Source organism: Acomys russatus, chromosome 18, assembly GCF_903995435.1.
Source record: "Acomys russatus chromosome 18, mAcoRus1.1, whole genome shotgun sequence".
NCBI classification, from domain to species: domain Eukaryota; kingdom Metazoa; phylum Chordata; class Mammalia; order Rodentia; family Muridae; genus Acomys; species Acomys russatus.
The window spans coordinates 3181722-3198678 of record NC_067154.1 but is presented as its reverse complement, the minus strand read 5'-3'; the positions used below and the strand labels follow the sequence as shown (position 1 = coordinate 3198678).

The 16957-nt window shown below is 47.5% G+C and overlaps 1 protein-coding gene across 1 annotated transcript in view; it reads left to right on the top strand.

The window, feature by feature from the left end:
• Positions 1–370: 370 nt before the first annotated feature.
• The window catches only part of LOC127201973 (phospholipid-transporting ATPase IB-like), a 135265-nt gene continuing 118678 nt past the window's right edge, over positions 371–16957 (top strand). The window contains exon 1 of the mRNA XM_051160577.1: positions 371–544. Coding sequence (XP_051016534.1) covers positions 469–544 — 76 coding nt within the window. The 5' untranslated portion in view covers positions 371–468. The remainder of the gene's footprint in view (positions 545–16957) is intronic.

Here is a 16957-nt window from a genome sequence, read left to right as displayed (position 1 = left end):
CAAACGAACAGAAGCTGCTAACGAAAAAGAGGAGTCCGAAGACCCACTGCGGCACAGCGCAAGTGACAGGCAGGGAGATAAGGTAGCGGGCTGGCTGAGTCCCAGAGCCCGTCAGGTGCGCCCATCCCCTCCGGGAGCCCGCACCCAGCTCTGCAGCCCTGCCCGCGCCTCCCGCGCCACCTGCCAAGACTCGGACGGGTGGCGCAGCCTCGGGCGGGCCCCCGCCCCCGCGCTGCCGGGCTAAGCGAGGCCGCCGCGGCGTTCCGGGCGCCGCCGCATTGGCCGCTGCGGTGCGGGAGGCGCGGTCGGTGTAGCCTCGGGGCTGCAGGCATCGGCTGGGGCGGCCCGCGGCTCTCGCTCAGCCCTCCGTCCGCTCGCCCATGGCCCTGGCGCTGTGGCCCTGGCGCCCAGCCTTGAGAGTAGTCCCCACCGTTCGCCTCTGGCCGCCCAGCCCGGCAGCCTCCCGCGATGCTGAACGGCGCGGGCCTGGACCAGGCTTTTAAGATGTCGTTGCCGCGGAGGGCGAGGATCGGCGCGTCAGTGGGTGAGCGGGGAGGGTGGGCCACCGGGGCGGGGGAGGTGCAGGCGGCTGGGAGACACTGCTCCGCCCTTCGTCCTGTCCCCTCCCTCGGGCGTCTAGGGCTGCGGGATTCCAGACGCCACGCCCTGCTGCCCCCTCGTTAGACAGTCTTGCACCCGCAGTGCCCTAAGGCCTTCCAAGGGGTCTAGGGTTGTGGAGGCCCGCGAGCGTGAGCGAACTCTCAGGCCCCTGACACAGTTGTGCGTGCATGTGTGCATGAGTATGTGTGCGCGCGTGTGCGTGTGTGCGTGCGTGTGTGTGTGTGTGTGTGTTTGTGTGTGTGTGTGTATGTGTGTGTGCGCGCGCGCGCGCACACGGGTGCAGGTCCGTGCATCTCTATACGGAGATGGTGATGCAGATTCTGGAAAGGACTGGAGCAGCAAGCAATTTTCTGCCCTGTCCCCAGTTGGGGTGGACGCAGTTTGGGTAGAGAACTTCTTGCCTCCTAGGCTGGCTGCTTGCCAGAGACCTAAGGGAAACCTTAGTGACCTAGTGTCACTAAGAGTGTTTCCACCACCTGGAGCCCAAGTGCTCCTCCTAGGCGCAGAGTAGCCTAGGGTTTCATTGCACGGGGAAGCTGTAGAGACACTGATGCACTCACGGTCACACGCCGGCAGCGGCCTGATAGGAAATGCGGCATCTCCAACCAATCGCTTTAGATACCTCTGTTGTATAATGTGCTTAGGGACCATGGCCAGGCGTACCAGATGCTTTGTGGCTATGGCATATGATAGGTGACCTAGAGGCTTAGATACGTGGGGGAGGGCTTCCAAAATGATGCCCTGTCCTGAATTTCAAGCCTCCTTGAAAAGAGTCTAGGTAGATCTTTGAGGAAGAGGGTTCAAGGTTAGGGTGTGGAGGTCCTTTGTCAAGTTTGTGGTTTTGTCTGTTTTGATACAATAGACATATAAAAATATATGGCCTTTACATTTCCACTGTTGAGCAATGTGAGGGAGAAGAGAATAACTTTAGCTAGTGTTTCTTAAACTTGGGCAATAGCAGGACACTGTCACATTCATTTTGAGTAGACTCCTTTCCTGAAAGGGTCACCAGGCAAAACAAGACTACAAGGTGGGGAGTCCCAGGGGCATCAGGGAGCAATCAGAGGGACAGCCAGCCTGGGTACCAGCAGAAGGAAGGAAGCGTGTGCTTTCCAAAGCAGTGTCAAGGATGCAGGCTTCGTGAAGGAAAAATCGCCCTCAGATGGGGAGAGCGCAGAACATTGGTTCTTTGGTGGGGGGAAAAAAAAGAATGACATTACGCTTTGATCATATTGCATCTGAAATGCCCACTTGAGGGCCTAGTGGGGTGTTCAGTAGAGACTGGCTTCTGAGTTCACAGCCAGAGGTCTATAAATTTCAGAGGGCTTCCCAGGGAGCCGTGGTAAACCTTCCTGCAGGTGCACAGGGCCTCTTCCTAAAAGAGTCCTGCTTTAATGTTCTGTAGTTACCAAGCTTCAGGTCTTGATTTCTGTGAAAGGTGCACACCATCTTATTTTTCACTGGATTCCAATATATATATATAAAACTAATACCAGAGGTATCCAAAGGGCAACCTGAGTATTCCAGTATTTTCAGTTGGAGGATATCAGGGGCAACACAAAGGGATTGGAACAGGATGCTCGGAAGCTCGTGGAGACGGGAGTGCCGCCAAGAGCTCCAGAAGGAATCTGGGCATCGATGCTTGGCTCATTTGCGGAGGTCACTGATGACCTTGAAAGAGCTGCTGTTGTGTAACTGTGGGGGAGAAATACCTGGTAGTGGGGGTGCAAGAGAGCACTAGAGGATGGGGATTGAGATCAGACTGCCCACGAATCCCTCTAGGGTACCTTTTGGCAGAAAATGGAGGGAGAAGCAGATGGAATGGCGGCTGTAAAAGGTAAATTGGCTGGAGGATGCGTTGTTCGAAGACTGCACAGTCCAACAGTGTGATAGTGAGAGCATCTCACTCGGGGCGTCTCCCTGGACTCTGGTGTGAGCTGCAGTGGGGAGCAGGCATCAGAGCAGACAAGTTTAGAGGAAAAGATTTAAGACTTTCTGAAGGTGGAAGATGTTGGGACCTTGTTGATGACTGACAGGTGTGGGATACAGAAGCTTTGGGACCTTGTTGATGACAGGTGTGGAATGCGGAAGATAAAATGTGAGACTTTACAACATAGGCCTTATTTAGAACACATTAATCATGGGTGGGCAAGAGGGAGGCTGGGGTGGAAACCTGGGCAAAGGGCCTGAAAATTGTGTATTCCCATAAATATTAGCTGTGTGTGATTTCCTGAGAAGGCCACCGCTTCTCCTTTTGTGTAAACTAGCAGATCTGATGGCTCACAGCTCCTTGGAGATCAGGTGCCATACGTCCCAGCTGTTTAGAGAAGCAGTTCCGGGATCACTATTTCTGGTGAATGTACCTTCGGCTCCCATCTTACCCTGTGTGTCCTCTCATCCCATTGTCAGTTCTTCTTTTCTGCAGTGATCTCTTATTTAACAAATAATGGGCATCCAAAGACCTGTGACTGACCGTGACAGGCTCTAACATGAGTTCCTGGATGTACGCTGACCACCTTCTGCATGGCCAGACATTTCAGGGATCTGGAGATAGAGCCCCAAACAGGACAGATGGCCTCTGGGTAGACCCCAAGGCCTAAGGCATGAGAGCAAAGCATACTTGCCGGCAGTGCCGGCAGCGCATACTCAGCCTCGAGTCTACATGCATAGGCGAGGGACACAGGCGAACAGGGAACTGAAGTGGGTGTGTGTATAACAGGTGTGTGGGCAGTGGCAGTGAGGTCAGAAAGGAAGGGGGAGTTATTTTTTGGGAGGACCTCAGCATCCATGTTCTCTAGGTAGAAGCTTCTTCCTTGTCACTGAACTTAAGAGTTTGGCTTCCTAAACGGGTAGCAACAAGGAGCAGGCAGGCAGAAAGCACAGTGCCCATGCCCTTAGTGAGATTAAATGCAGGGCCTGGAGGGCTGCAGGTCCTACTGAAAATGCTCTTATAGATCTGCTCCAACTTCTTTACCCAACGCTTCCAGCTCCCCTCGCTCTTCTGGTCAGTAAGGTATACGTTTTGCCTTTGACTTTTAGATGGGCTCCTGTGTCACATCTCCTGCACCCACCTGGCCCTGGGGTTTAGAGGAAGGGGGTGAAGACAGCTGAAGAGCTCGGCGGCTCTGATAACAGGATGTAAGGGCTGGAGAGCGGCAGAGGTGGTTTAATGTCTGCTCTTCCCAGAAAACCATCTCAGGGCAGCCTGTGAATTTCTAGCAGAAGTAAGCGATTTCCAAGGCCCACCGAACTGCTGTAGTTCAGTGTCAGATCCAGTCTGACCAGGACAGGGTCATGGCTCATTCCAGATGTTTTTCAGGAAATAAGGCAGACACGGTTCTCATCCTCCTGGCCTTTGTTTTCGGTACTATCCGGTGGACTCCTCACACAGACTTGACCCATCTCTGTCCTGGGTAACTTTGTAAGGTCTGTATTATTGGAAGTTCTCGGAGACAGTATGTGTCAGGAGTGAAACCCCAGACTGTAGGTTTAGAGAAGAGAAATGGATTCCAACTCAGACATTGTCATCTGGTTCCTATGTGCCGTTTCCTTAACTTACTTTGCAGATGAGGCTATAAAGAAAGAGTTTATCCCCCTCCCCCAAGAGCTTGTGACAGTGGTGTGTGTGTGTGTGTGTGTGTGTGTGTGTGTCGCATAGCACAGCAGTGCATGCATTAATTACCAGATGCAAGATCAAGTCAGGCAGCGTCATTAGTTCTTAGGTTGCCCACCATAACCTTGGGCCAGACTCCTCTACCTAGATCCCCATTCTATGGGATAGCAGACGAAGCAACGCCTTCTGCTGCTGTGATTTCCTGGCTCTAAATCTGACGATGGCCTACCCAGGATGTGGGTATATAGAGATGTGCCTAGGTGCACATGAGGCAGAAATTCACACTCACCAGCTACCCTGATCCCACACTACCCTCTCTCTAGTGTCTGGCAGTCGCCTCTTTCCAGACAATGTCCATTCTCCAGTGTCTTACGGTTGTCACTTTCTTTTAAAAGCAGGCTTGTCTCCTGGCTGCAGGTGGCCTCTATGCCCCTAATTTGATGGCTTTAGTTTAATAATTGATTTCACGTTTACAATGGATGCTTTATCTTAAATCCTCACCTGACAGAGGTGCCAGGTAGACAAATGGATCGCATTAAAGCTATTCTCTTAGAACCTGTGGGTGGTTTATGAGAGGGTGTTCATACAGTACTCGGAAGAAGGGTCTCGGCTCTTATCCCCCAGGGCTTTTCACGTTTGTTAAATATAACCTCCATTCAATGGCACACCAAGACAAGATGTTATTTACATCCCTTTTAGGCCGGTAAAAGAGCGCAGGGGGAAATGTTAACAACCACTAAGAAAAGCTAAAAATAAAAGTGAGGTCACACTTATGCCCTGGCAGTTTCTCTCTATCATTGTCAAGGGCAGACACAAATCATAACCTGCCGTATGGCACTGAGCAGCACGGGGTAGGAACAGTTATGTCCATGTGCCTCCCAGGCACAGGTGTCTGTGAGAGTGCAGTCAGATGTGCCCTGCACCCTTGTCCCAGCTGGACGAGAGTTTGGAAGAGCTGGGCGTTTAGATCATTTGAGCCCGATTTGGGCCAGTGTGGGTAATTAAATGAGAACTTGTGTCAACAAGCAAAATTAAATAACAAAAGTACACACACATGATATTGCGCATTCACCAGCTGTGCAGTGGAGGGCTCATTGTGCTACCCTACCACAATACACCTGCGTGTGTCCTATTTCTGTGCCTGCGCCTCTTCCCATGAAAGATTTTCTCCCACCTTCTAGTTAAAAAGAAAAGAAAAGAAAAGAAAAAAGATCTGTCATATTTCATCCTGAAAACGTGACCTGAAAATCTTCACTCATTTTGGATCAGAGATTTTTCGCATTTGGAAGTAGTTCTCTGCGTTTGAGTTACTGTATATTGGGTAACGACCACATATTCATTTCCGACATTTTTCAAGGGACATCTGAACACATCTTCCCCTTTACCTGCAGCGTCAGCCAGAGGCAGAGGCGGGTGGAGGTACTGGGATTTCTGTACATGTTTCCAGCCCTTCACGAATGTGTGGACAACTGGGGCGGCGGCCCCTTCGCTATGCGGCATCACATCGCAGATACCATGGTCAAGACAGCTGCTGTTTTCAAGTCTTGGCACCTTAATGGCTAGGAGCGGTTCGTTCATTTGTATTCAAAGGACACACCAGTGTCTGCTGTGCTGTTATCCAGTTAGTGAGGGATTAGGCCTCCTACCAGCTATTTTTAGGTTAGCTCCAGACCCATATCCCCGTTTAAGACTCTTTACAATTTCCTTTTTACTTCATCCTAATGCACCAAACATGCATATCTTGATTTTTAAAACTGTGGAATCTTTGCCTTTAAACTCTGCAGAGGCAGTTACTGTATCTGCGACAAACAGGCTAAACGATAGTCTCTTCTTTAGAGTCCCAGGGGACCTGCCCAGCTGTTTGTGTGAGCCCGGCAGTTTGCTTAGCATTTACAACATGGCCATTTGTACCGTGCCCCGGCTTGTACTCTGCTACCCCAAATTACTGTGCTGTTCTTTTCTGCTGGAGCACAACCTAGCTTTATCTACCCTGAGCTCTTCAACTCTGTTTAACTCTTCCATGGTCTCATTTCCTGGTTGAAGGACAAGAGTTTCTCAAAGGGAACACATCAATATGGGCAGGTCAGTGGGTAGGACCTTCCAGTGAGAATAAACTGGGCTAGAGGCAAACACAGGCAATGAATGGAGACCGTAGGTGAAGTGCCAAGTTAGGTCGTGTCTTGGCAAATGTATAATGGCAAACATTACCTGTTTGCTTTATCACTCATTATGTTTATGGTTGTTGGCTTTAGTGGTGGAACCAGTGGGGTGAGAGGGGAGGGGAGGAGTTTCTCCTCCTCATGAGAAGTGGTTGTGCTGTTAGTTCCCTCAATCTGCTATAAACCTAGATGTGTTTGGAAGGGGGAACTTTAATTAAAGAATTGCCTCTGCCAATTTGGCCTGTAAACATGTCCGTGGGACATTTGCTCGATGAATCATTGATGTGCAAGGGCCCAGCCCACTCTGGGCAGTGCCATCCCTGGGCAGGTGGTCCTGGGTGGTATGGGAGAGCAAGCTGAGGAGCTGGAGGCATGGCTCAGCAGTTGAGAGCACTGGCTGCTCTGCCAGAGGACCCAGGTTTGATTCCCAGCACCCACATGGCAGCTCACAGCAGTCTGTAACTGCAATTCTGATGACTTCCTCTGGCCTCCGTGAGCAATGCGTGCACTTAGTGCACAGACATATAAGCAGCCAAAAACAGCCTTACACACAAACGATAGAAAGCAAGCTGTAGGCACTATTTATTCTAGCTACTTTGTTCCAAGCACCATGTCTGGGGGCCTCTTGGTGTATTTCTTGGAGGAGCTATTTTATTTTAGTTCTTATATCTACCACCCCTCTCAACCCCATTCCCTTCCAACACCCCAACACCAGGTAGGAGAGACAGAAGGCTAGTGGGGAGAGGGGGGCGTTGAGATGTTTATAGTACTTCCTGCTGATCAGGAGCATTGGGTTCCTTGGGGCAAGTCCAATCTTCATTGAAAGGATGTCTCCGACTTCTTGGCAAACTGCAACAACAGCAACCAGGAGCAGCAGGGGGAAACAGCAGCCTTCTTTGGACTACCCCCTCATCCCCCGTCCCACTTGGGGCTCTGACATTTATCCCCTCTCAAAAGTTCTCAGAATTTCAAAGTCAATTATCCTCAGATGGCAAAATCACACCCCTGCCAGGGCACGAGACAGTCATAGTTAGCAGCTGTGGACAATCTGAAGCAGCCCCAGATCCTACACCTGGGATGAAAACAAAAACATATTTGTTACAGGATTGATCCCATCGGGATCCCTGAGATTGAGCTGTGAATCCCTGTTTTTTGTGGTTGAGCCCTAACACGCCCTCAATCCAAGAGCTTTCTGTTTATTGTAAACAGGTGATTAAGGTGTGGTTCAGCCAGCCTTACCCACACCTTTAATCCAAGGGCTCTCTTTAATAAAGTTAACCCTAGGTCAAGAAGTGGAGCAAGAATCCAGCTGACAGGGATCAAAGAATAGGAGGGAGTTTGAGGTGGGAGGTATTTAAGACAGCTTGTAGAACTAGAAAGGGCCTTTGCTGCTTCTCTCTTGGGATTTTAGCTCTCCAGCTCTTGAGCTCCTCAGCTCCTCGGCCTTTAGCTTTTGGGGCTTTGAGCTAGCAAGCCTTTGACCTTGGGCTTTTGGGTCTTTTCCTCCTGGGCTGCCAGCTGAGCTAGTGAGCCTTATGGGTCTTCTGCATCATGATGTGAGCTGAGTAGGAAGGTCAGCTTTCTCTGCCTCTCTGAGCTAGCAGGTTTTCACCCCAGCATCTGGCTCCTGAGTTTTTACTGGCAAAATAGAATGACCAGAGATTTTCAGTTAAAACAGCACATATTTATGCAACATAACTTGTTTTTAACGAAAAAAAAAATTCTTACTATAACAAGCAAGCAAGCATCTGAGGAAGTCACAGAGAACAAGCTACTAAGTAGCTTTCTTCATGGCTCCGGCTTTTGCTCCTGATTGAGTTCCTGCCCCAACTCCCTCCCGTGATGGCCTGTGACTAGGATGCGTAACTCAAGGTACTTTTGGTTAGTGTTTTATCGGAGCAGCAGAGAAGCAAACTAAGACAGTGATATTTGTACCTCACTTGCTAAATTTAATAATGTCTTATTTAAAAAAAAACATGGAAGCCTCTCTGTGTCTCTGTCTCTGCCTCTGTCTCTCTCTGTCTCTCTGTCTCTGTCTCTGTCTGCCTGTCTCTCTCTCTCTCTGTGTATGTGTGTGTGTGTGTACTTGCCATGACATGTTATGAACATTAAACAACTTGCAGGGGTAGGTTCTCTCTCTCTCTCTCTCTCCACCATGTGGGTGAGATTGAACTCAGGTCATCAGGCTTGTCAGCAAACATCTTTACTGGCTCAGCCATCTCACTGGCCCTATGCTCCATGCATGCTATACTGTCTTTAGGAGAATACAAGATGTGGTGTATATGGTGAGCAATACTTTAGAGACCGTTGTCATAGATGGTCAAAGAGGAAGGTGATTTTGTGACATCTGCCAGTCAGTATGGGGCCACTAGCTATGTGGGGCTGTCGGGTGGTGAGTCGGAACACAGCTGTGCTATACTGCAGCATGCACACAGAATTCCCAGGATTTAGTAGAAAAGGGTAGCCCACGTCTTTAATCCCAGGGCTAAGGAAGAAGAAGAAGAAGCATCTCTGTGAGTTCCATCCAGCCTCGTCTACACAGGCCAGCTAGGGCTTCCTAATGAGACATGCATATTTGAGTTGTTAATTCTTTACTCCTTCAGGTATGCACTATTCACGATGCTTTCTGTTTTACTACATGGTAAAATAGCTATTTTGATCATTCTAGGCTAAATAAAATTTAGTACTACTTTTTTTGGTAATTCTCCCTCCCCCTTTTTTTTGAGACGGAGACTCATTGTGTGGCCCTGACTGGCCTAGAACTCTCTCTGTAGAGCATGTGGCCTTGAACTCACAGACAGCTACCTCCAGGGTGCTAAGATTAAAGGCATGCCCAGCTTGTAATTTTACTTCTATTTAGTATGCCAACTAGAAAAAAAAAAGTTAGTATACAAGGTGTTATATATCATTATGGCATTCTAAACCAAGTGTTAGAAAAATCTTAAATATGTTTGTAGCTTGCCTTGTATTTCTGTTGGACAACCATTACAGGGCAGGCTCAAGCTTTAGTTTTATGTATTCTTTGAAAGTTTTGTGCATGTCACATTGATCATGTCCACTCTGATTCTCCCTCATCCTCTCATCCTCTCCCTGGACACTCCCTCAACAGTTCCCCTTCCACCTTCATGCCCTCTTTTTCTGTGATCCACTGAGTCCAGCTAGTGCTGCCTGCTGGAATGCTGACTGTTCTCATTGGCTTGATGTAGTGCAGGCCTTGTGCAGGTAGCCATAGCTGCAATGGCTTTGTGAGTTCAAACCTTTCTGCTCTGTTACTCTTGGACTTGTGTACTTTGTAGTGTAAAAAGATCCAAGCTGGAAACTGAGGCCATGAGAGAGAGAGAGAGAGAGAGAGAGAGAGAGAGAGAGAGAGAGAGAGAGAGAAGAGGGAGAGAGAGAGGGAGGAAGAGAGAGGAGAGAGAGAGTTCCAGACACTTGTCTAGGGTCTCAGTTTCCTCCCAGTGAAGACATTGGAGCCCAAGTCTTTAAGATTCCTCCAGGATCCCTTCCAGGGCTATTTTGTCTTCTTATCTTGTATGAAACCCCCTTTGGGCACAATCTAGATTAATTTTTTAAAATGAACTAGGTCATAGTACTGCGAAATTCTATTCTACTTCTTTGAACCCAGTCTCTGGTGAAATCAAGCCGCTTCAGTCTTTGACTATATTGTCAGCTATCATCGGCCAACATCTGTAGAGATCATCAAATGTGGTAAGCTATGAATTCAGGGGATAAGGGGCTCATGACCTCATGTGGCACCAAGTAAAGGGGACAGCAACACATCCTCATGCTCCACTCACCAACCTTCTTGAAGACCAGTGGCTGTCTCAGATGCAGTTTTCTGTATAGTCATGTAGCTTGTCCCTACCTCCTTCCTCACCCCTCAGAGCCACCGAGAACTTTACATCTCCACAGTTTTGCTTTCTGCAAGTGTCACTAAGCGGGAGTCATATAGTCACCCTCTAGTTTCTCAGACTGGTTGCTCTCACCTTGTCAGATGTGCTTAAGGTTTCTCCTTCTTTCATCTGGCTCGGTAATCGATTTCTTTTGTTCCTGAACAAACAGTTCATCTTCTAGAAGCGTTCCTTCATGCGTCCAGTTTGAGTTCCTGCCTTGGCTTCCCTCAATGATGGACTGCAAGCTGTAAGTGAAATAATCTCTTCCTCTCCTAAATTGCCTATAGCTGGGGTTTATCACTGCAAGAAACGCACGCACGCCAAGCCAGGGGAGGTAGGAGTCAAACTGTTCTTCTTCTTGGAACTTGTGTGCAGGTTTCTGTGTGGACGCAAGTTTCCAACTCTTCCCGGGCAAATAACAGAAGTGAAATTGCTGGACCGTATGGCGAGAGTGTTTTGTTTTATAAGAAATTGTCAGTTGCCTTTGCAAAGCGTCTGCACCATTTTTGCATTCTTGGAGAGAGTTCACGCCACGCCATATCTTCACCCACCCTGCGTAATTTATCATTATTTAGGATTTGGGCTCCTCAAAAGGCATGTGTTAGTATCCTGTCCTTTAATTCCCAACTTCCTGAGGATGGGTCATGGACATAGTTTCATGCTTACTTGCCATGTGTATACCTGCTTTCGTGGAGCATCTATTCAAATCTTTCACTCATTTTGAAATTGAGCTGTTTTCTTATTGGTTCGCAGGAGTCCTTTACATGTTTAGGATTCAAATCGATTATCAGATGCGTTTCTTAAATGCTCTCTTCTAGCTCATGGCTTTTCATTAATGTAACAGTGACTTTTGAAAAGTAGATGTTTTAAATTTTAGCAAAAGCCTAGTTTACCAAAATTCACACTTACCAAATTTTTTGTTTTGTGTGTTTATTATTTTAAATTTTCATCAGCAGTATTTTACTTAGCCTTTTGAAACTTAGTCACATATACTTATTCTTTTAGTGGGTACTCTGAAATTATGAAGACACACAGTTCTAGCTATGACTAAATAATGATGATGATAATACATCATTGACAATGACAATAAATAATGATAAAACAATTTACCGTATTTTCTAGTGTATAAGACAACATCCACAGTCAAAAGCAGAGAGAATGAATGCATGCTTTAGTGCTCACCTCCCCACTGCTAAGGATGCCTCAGGCCACCTGTCTAGAGCATTTCTCATTGACACTCTCTTCTCAGGTGAATCAATCTTGTACCAAGTGGACAATGAACACTAACCTGAGACACACACACACACAAACACACACACATACACACAGACATACACTTATATACACACACAAACACACACACACTCATACACACACAGACATACATTCACACACACATACATACACACACCACGGATACAGACACACAGACAGACACACACCCACACACTCATACACACACACAGACATACACACCCACCCACACACCACCGATACATACACACAGACAGACGTATACACATGCAGACACACACACACACACACACACACACACACACACACACACTTTTGTTCCTATCAGTGAAAGTTTTTAGTATGCATCTTTTTTCTTCTCCATAGTAACCCCCCCTCCTTTCTGGAATCCCAGCAGGTGTTTCTCCTATTGTCTCCTCCTGTTGAGAATTCCCCTGAGGCCTGAGAATTGCCTCTGTCCTAGTCTTTGGGGGAGAACTTTTCAATTCTCACAGGTTCAAGGTTTCCCTTCCCGCAGACCGCCCCCCCCCACGGGTCTCACCCCAGTATTCTTGGTTTCCCTTTATCTTCTCCATCTCCATCTGTTTTGGAAAAATTACTTGGCTTGTTTGCTACCTCGGTACTTCACACTCAGCTTTTCCTCTGCAGATACCCCAATCTCTCGGGTTTTCTTCCAAAAGCTGGTCTCTGATTTTTTTTCTCTTTTTTTCATAACAGTCTAGGATTGTGTTGAGTATGGGCTCCTGAATCCTGTCCTGGAGATGATGAATTACAGTCATGTGAGGGTCTCTTCTAAGCGCGTTGATATTTGTTTTTTCAATAATAATAATAATAATGATGATGATGATGATGATGATAACTATTAATTGTGCCCCCCTTCTCACGCATAGTGGTTACTTATGGTTCTAGGACTCCATTTTTCTCCTGAAGTTGAGGGTCCCTGGAAGGTGCAAAGGAAAGCTGCAGGGCCCAGTAGTGAGGTCAGTGTGGAGAAGGAAGCATCGCCCCTGGCTACACTGATGAGGCTGCTTTCCTGAGCCTGGCTGATCAGTGTTCCTGCCCTTGGCATGGTGCTATGGCCACAGTGCACTATCTTGTGAGCAGATGGGAACCCCACATGCTGAAGTATAGCCCTTACCCGGTGCAATATGGGCTAGAGACCAGCCACATGAGGTGTTTCTCTTAGTCTTTCCTTCCCCTTTCTGGAATATGTGTTTCCCTGTGATGCTATTTTTGTTTGACTTTAGTTGAAATGGATCTTGAATTCAGGCAATTATATCCCCCAGATGACCCTGACAAGTTGCTTCCTGAGCATCCTCAGAGAGTTACGTAGTCTGCCCCCCACCCTCCTACCCCCACCCCCCATCTCAGAGTCTCCCATCTGTAAAAAGTGGCTGACAATACCTCCCCCACTGAATTCTTGAACAAACAAGATGACATCTATTAACATTTACCATTGCCCAAGACTTAGTGTCACTTATCATTGTAAGATCAATTATTGAAGCAATGGCTACTAAGATGGTCTCGAAACATTCTAGAATAATATGCTAGGGGCACTGGGACTGAGGCCCTCCACCTCATTGCATCTGTATCTACACTCTTGCCTCTGTGGGTCACTTGAATTCTGCAAGGAATCAGCATCTTGGGAACAGTCCAGTTGCTGCCACAGCATTACAGAGCAGTGAAGGCGCAGGAGAAGCCACCTCTTTCTGAGGAATAGAATCTTTTCTACATGATGGTGATGTTTTGCTAAACTTAGAACCAGTGATCAAGTAGAGTCTCGTTTAGCCAACCTCCATGACATACCCACTGTACCGATGTAGAAGCAAGCTTGCATTGATTCTCACTCATGCTGGTGCTTCAGTTAACCTGTTCTGGCCTGTGTTCTAGAATCCTTCCATTCCTATCTCCTACTCACTGAAGACTGAAGACAGGACCACCAGGTCTCCCAACAATGCAACGGTGTCACATTCTCCCCACCCCTTAATTTCCACACAGCACACATTACTGAGTGATCTGCTTTCCTGTCTGGTCCTATAAACACACGATTCAGTCTGTCTCTCTTTCTCAAGTCACAGGGAGGTTGACGTTCTTACTTAACCCTTGAAAGCAAAGCAAAGAGGATCATCCTGTGCTTGGGACCAAAGGCTCCCTAATCAGGACAGCGTTGCTGAGAAGACTCTGCCTAGAAAGCAACTGCGGATTCCCAGGGCGGTGTAACAGCCTCGAGCCTCGAATGACATGCATTAGCAAGACTCAAAAATAGCACAAATATGTTGTAGCTTCAGGGTTGAATTGGATGGATGCTTTTCATGTCCGAGTGCCTTTCCTCTCTTGCTTATGTACACTCACCTCTATTAACACTTGCTTATGCCTTTCGGGGACATCTGGGGCAGCTGGTGTTACACCCTGATTGTCTGTAGGTTCCAGGAGAGCTGTGAGTGGTATTTCCTTAGCAGAGTGGTATTTCCTTAGCAGTGGCAGTTGGCAGCATTCCTAGAGCAACCACTGGACCACTGCCCCATATGCCTTGCTGGTCTCTAAAAGAGGTGTCAATAACAGACCCTGACACCAACTCATCTCAAGACCTCTGTCATGAGTGTGCTACATCAGAAACATAGATAGACACATTTGTATCTTTCCACAGTGTCAGAATGGATTGAGTAACAATGGCTTTACAAGCTATCTCTGATATCAGCGGAGGCAAACACAGACTTTGCCCCCCATCTTAACTGCTAGGATTAACTGTTGGGATGCATTACATCACTCACTCTCTCGATCCACCATCTATCTCTCTATCATTTCTCTATAATCTGTTTATCCATCACTCTCTATTATCTATCTATCTATCTATCTACCTATCTATAACCTATCATCTGTCTATCAATTATCTATCTATCATCTGTATATCTGTCTTTTTGTCTGCATTACAGAGTGGCTACAAAGGGCTACAGAGGCAATAGCCAAACGCTAAGGAGCTTGCACCAGAAAGATGATGCAGCTGCAAGGAAAGCTGTGAAGGACTAAGATGAGAAACTCGGCTGCCAGTCTGTTGGAAGCATTGCAGAGATAAGCCAGAGGCAGGGTTGAGTTGGTCCTTGCCGTCAAACTTCATTGCAGCAGTGAAGGATGGGTCCGTGGAGACAGCAGAGGTGGAGGGTGGGACCGTGTCCAGAAGGGTGACCAGACATAATGACAGGATTCAGGTAGTCCCATGACAACAGTGGAGACTAAGCTGAGTTGAAGCCCCTGGAACAGTCAGTCAGGAGTTCTCTGCCTGTTGGTACCTTGGCACACATCCCAAATGGTCAAATGACCGATCCGTAGAAGCTGTAGCCATGGTAGCACCAGGGGTCCTCCTTTTCATGGGGTCCAGGTAAGCGCGCTGCATCATTTCCTCAGTCTGATAGGTTTGGTAGTTCCTCCCCAGGCCTAGTTTTGCTGATATGATTTTACCACCTCCATATACTCACATGCACTCCAGTTTACTCAGATAAGCTTTCAGGCTGGAACTCTTTACTTCTAGAAGTAAGTTTCCAGCTGGTGCCTGCGGGTACCAGAAATATGCTGCTGATTATAGGCAGAGTCATCCTGCCGCTGGGTCTAGACACTGGAGTCAGGTGCTGCTCAAAGGAAGGCACAGTCTGAGAAAGCACTGGTCTGTCCGGTAGGTGACAGTAGGTAAGCCTGACCTCAACACGACTGCCCCCAAAACAGAGCACTGCAGACATAATGGAGCATCCTTCCTTCAACCGTCCGTTCTTCTTAAACCCACATGGTAATCCTTGTGATTTTAAGAGTTCTCATAAGCATTTAAACCCAAGACGTTTAAAGATAGGTGCTTTTTATTCTCAACTTTTAAATATGTTCCTATACGGTGACTGAAACCTTTTCTGTTTATTAGTTATGCCATTCATCTTTCTAGTACTGCCAAAAAAAAAAAAAAAAAAAAGAGACAAGCAGCTTATAAGGAGAAAGTTTTGGGGGAGCACAGTTTTAGATAATGCAGCTGTGGTCAGTTGGTTCCATTGTGAAGGGTCATAGCCGCACAAACATGGTCCTTGTGGCCAGGAAAAAAGAAGAGAGATCCCACCCCCCTCACCAAGAGCGTGTCTCTAGTGATGAGAATACTTCCTCCCATGCTACCACCTCTGAGCAGTTCCCTCCTGGAAACCAAGTCTTCAACAAATGAGCCATTTGGGGACAGTCATGGTTTTCAAGGGAGAAACCGTAGTACTGTTTTCATGGCCCACATTGGTTTTGTTGGGTTCGTGTTATTTTTCTTATTTAGCAGAGGAAGATGGACAGAGGGTAGATAGGAGGAGGGAGGGGAGGAAGAGAGGGGGAGGGGAAGAAGGACGAGGGAGGGGAAGCTGGAAGAAGCCTGCCTCTGGAGGGAGAGCCTAAGGCACAGCAGTCTGTCCTAGGAGCAGCTGTTGGGCCTGCAAAAGGGCTGAAAACTGTTGTCTCTACCTGTTTGAAGGAAATTTGATTTGCCAAGAAAGCTAAGAAAAATTCAATACACTGACTAAGGTGTGTGTGTGTGTGTGTGTGTGTGTGTGTGTGTGTGTGTGTCAGACAGAGCTGCGTGATGTGCAAGGATCATTCTGCAACCACAGGGGGTCACTGACACAAGACAAGTGGCCTGCTCACACTGGGAGATCAATAAAGACATCGCTTCCTCATAAAACGATGTGACAATGAACACGGTTACATTGCTAAGATAGTGGCAGTTAGGGAGACCTGGGGACGCAGGGTTGAAGTCTTTGCTTCCCTTCTCCAAACTGAAGATAAGCAGGGGGGTAAAAAAAAGAGAGAAAAGAAACCAACTCCCGCCCCCCAACCCCCGGGTTATTTATTTTTATTTACTTGTTTAAATCTGCTCCTTTGGTTAGCACACAAAGAAGTTGGCCTCATTGTGACATTTTCACACATGTGTACCATTACACTTTGCTCCGCCCCCTTCGCTGCCCTCCCACACCCCCTTTTCTGGGTTCCTTCCTCTCTCAGCTGATCCCCTCTCTGCTTTCACGCATGCATCCCATCATTCCCTTCTTCACAACTTCTTCCTCACCTCTTACAGTCTCTGTTCTGCTTTCACCACACAAGTGTGCGTGCACGCGCTCACACGCACACAGTCACATGAATCTCGGTTCCTTACCATCCTTTAAGTTTGGCTTATTTTGCTTAACACAGTGATAAACCAGTTCCATCAATTTCCCCTTGCATGTCATAACTTCGTTTCTCTTTTCAACTGATTGGAATTTCATTACGTGTATGTCCCACTTTTTAAAAAATCCCTTCCTCTGCGGATGAACATCTAGGCTAAGTTATCCTTCCCAGCTGTTCAGAGTAAACACAGATACGCAAACATCTCCCTGTGTGTTGACTCAGAGTCCTCTGGGCGTATACCCAGG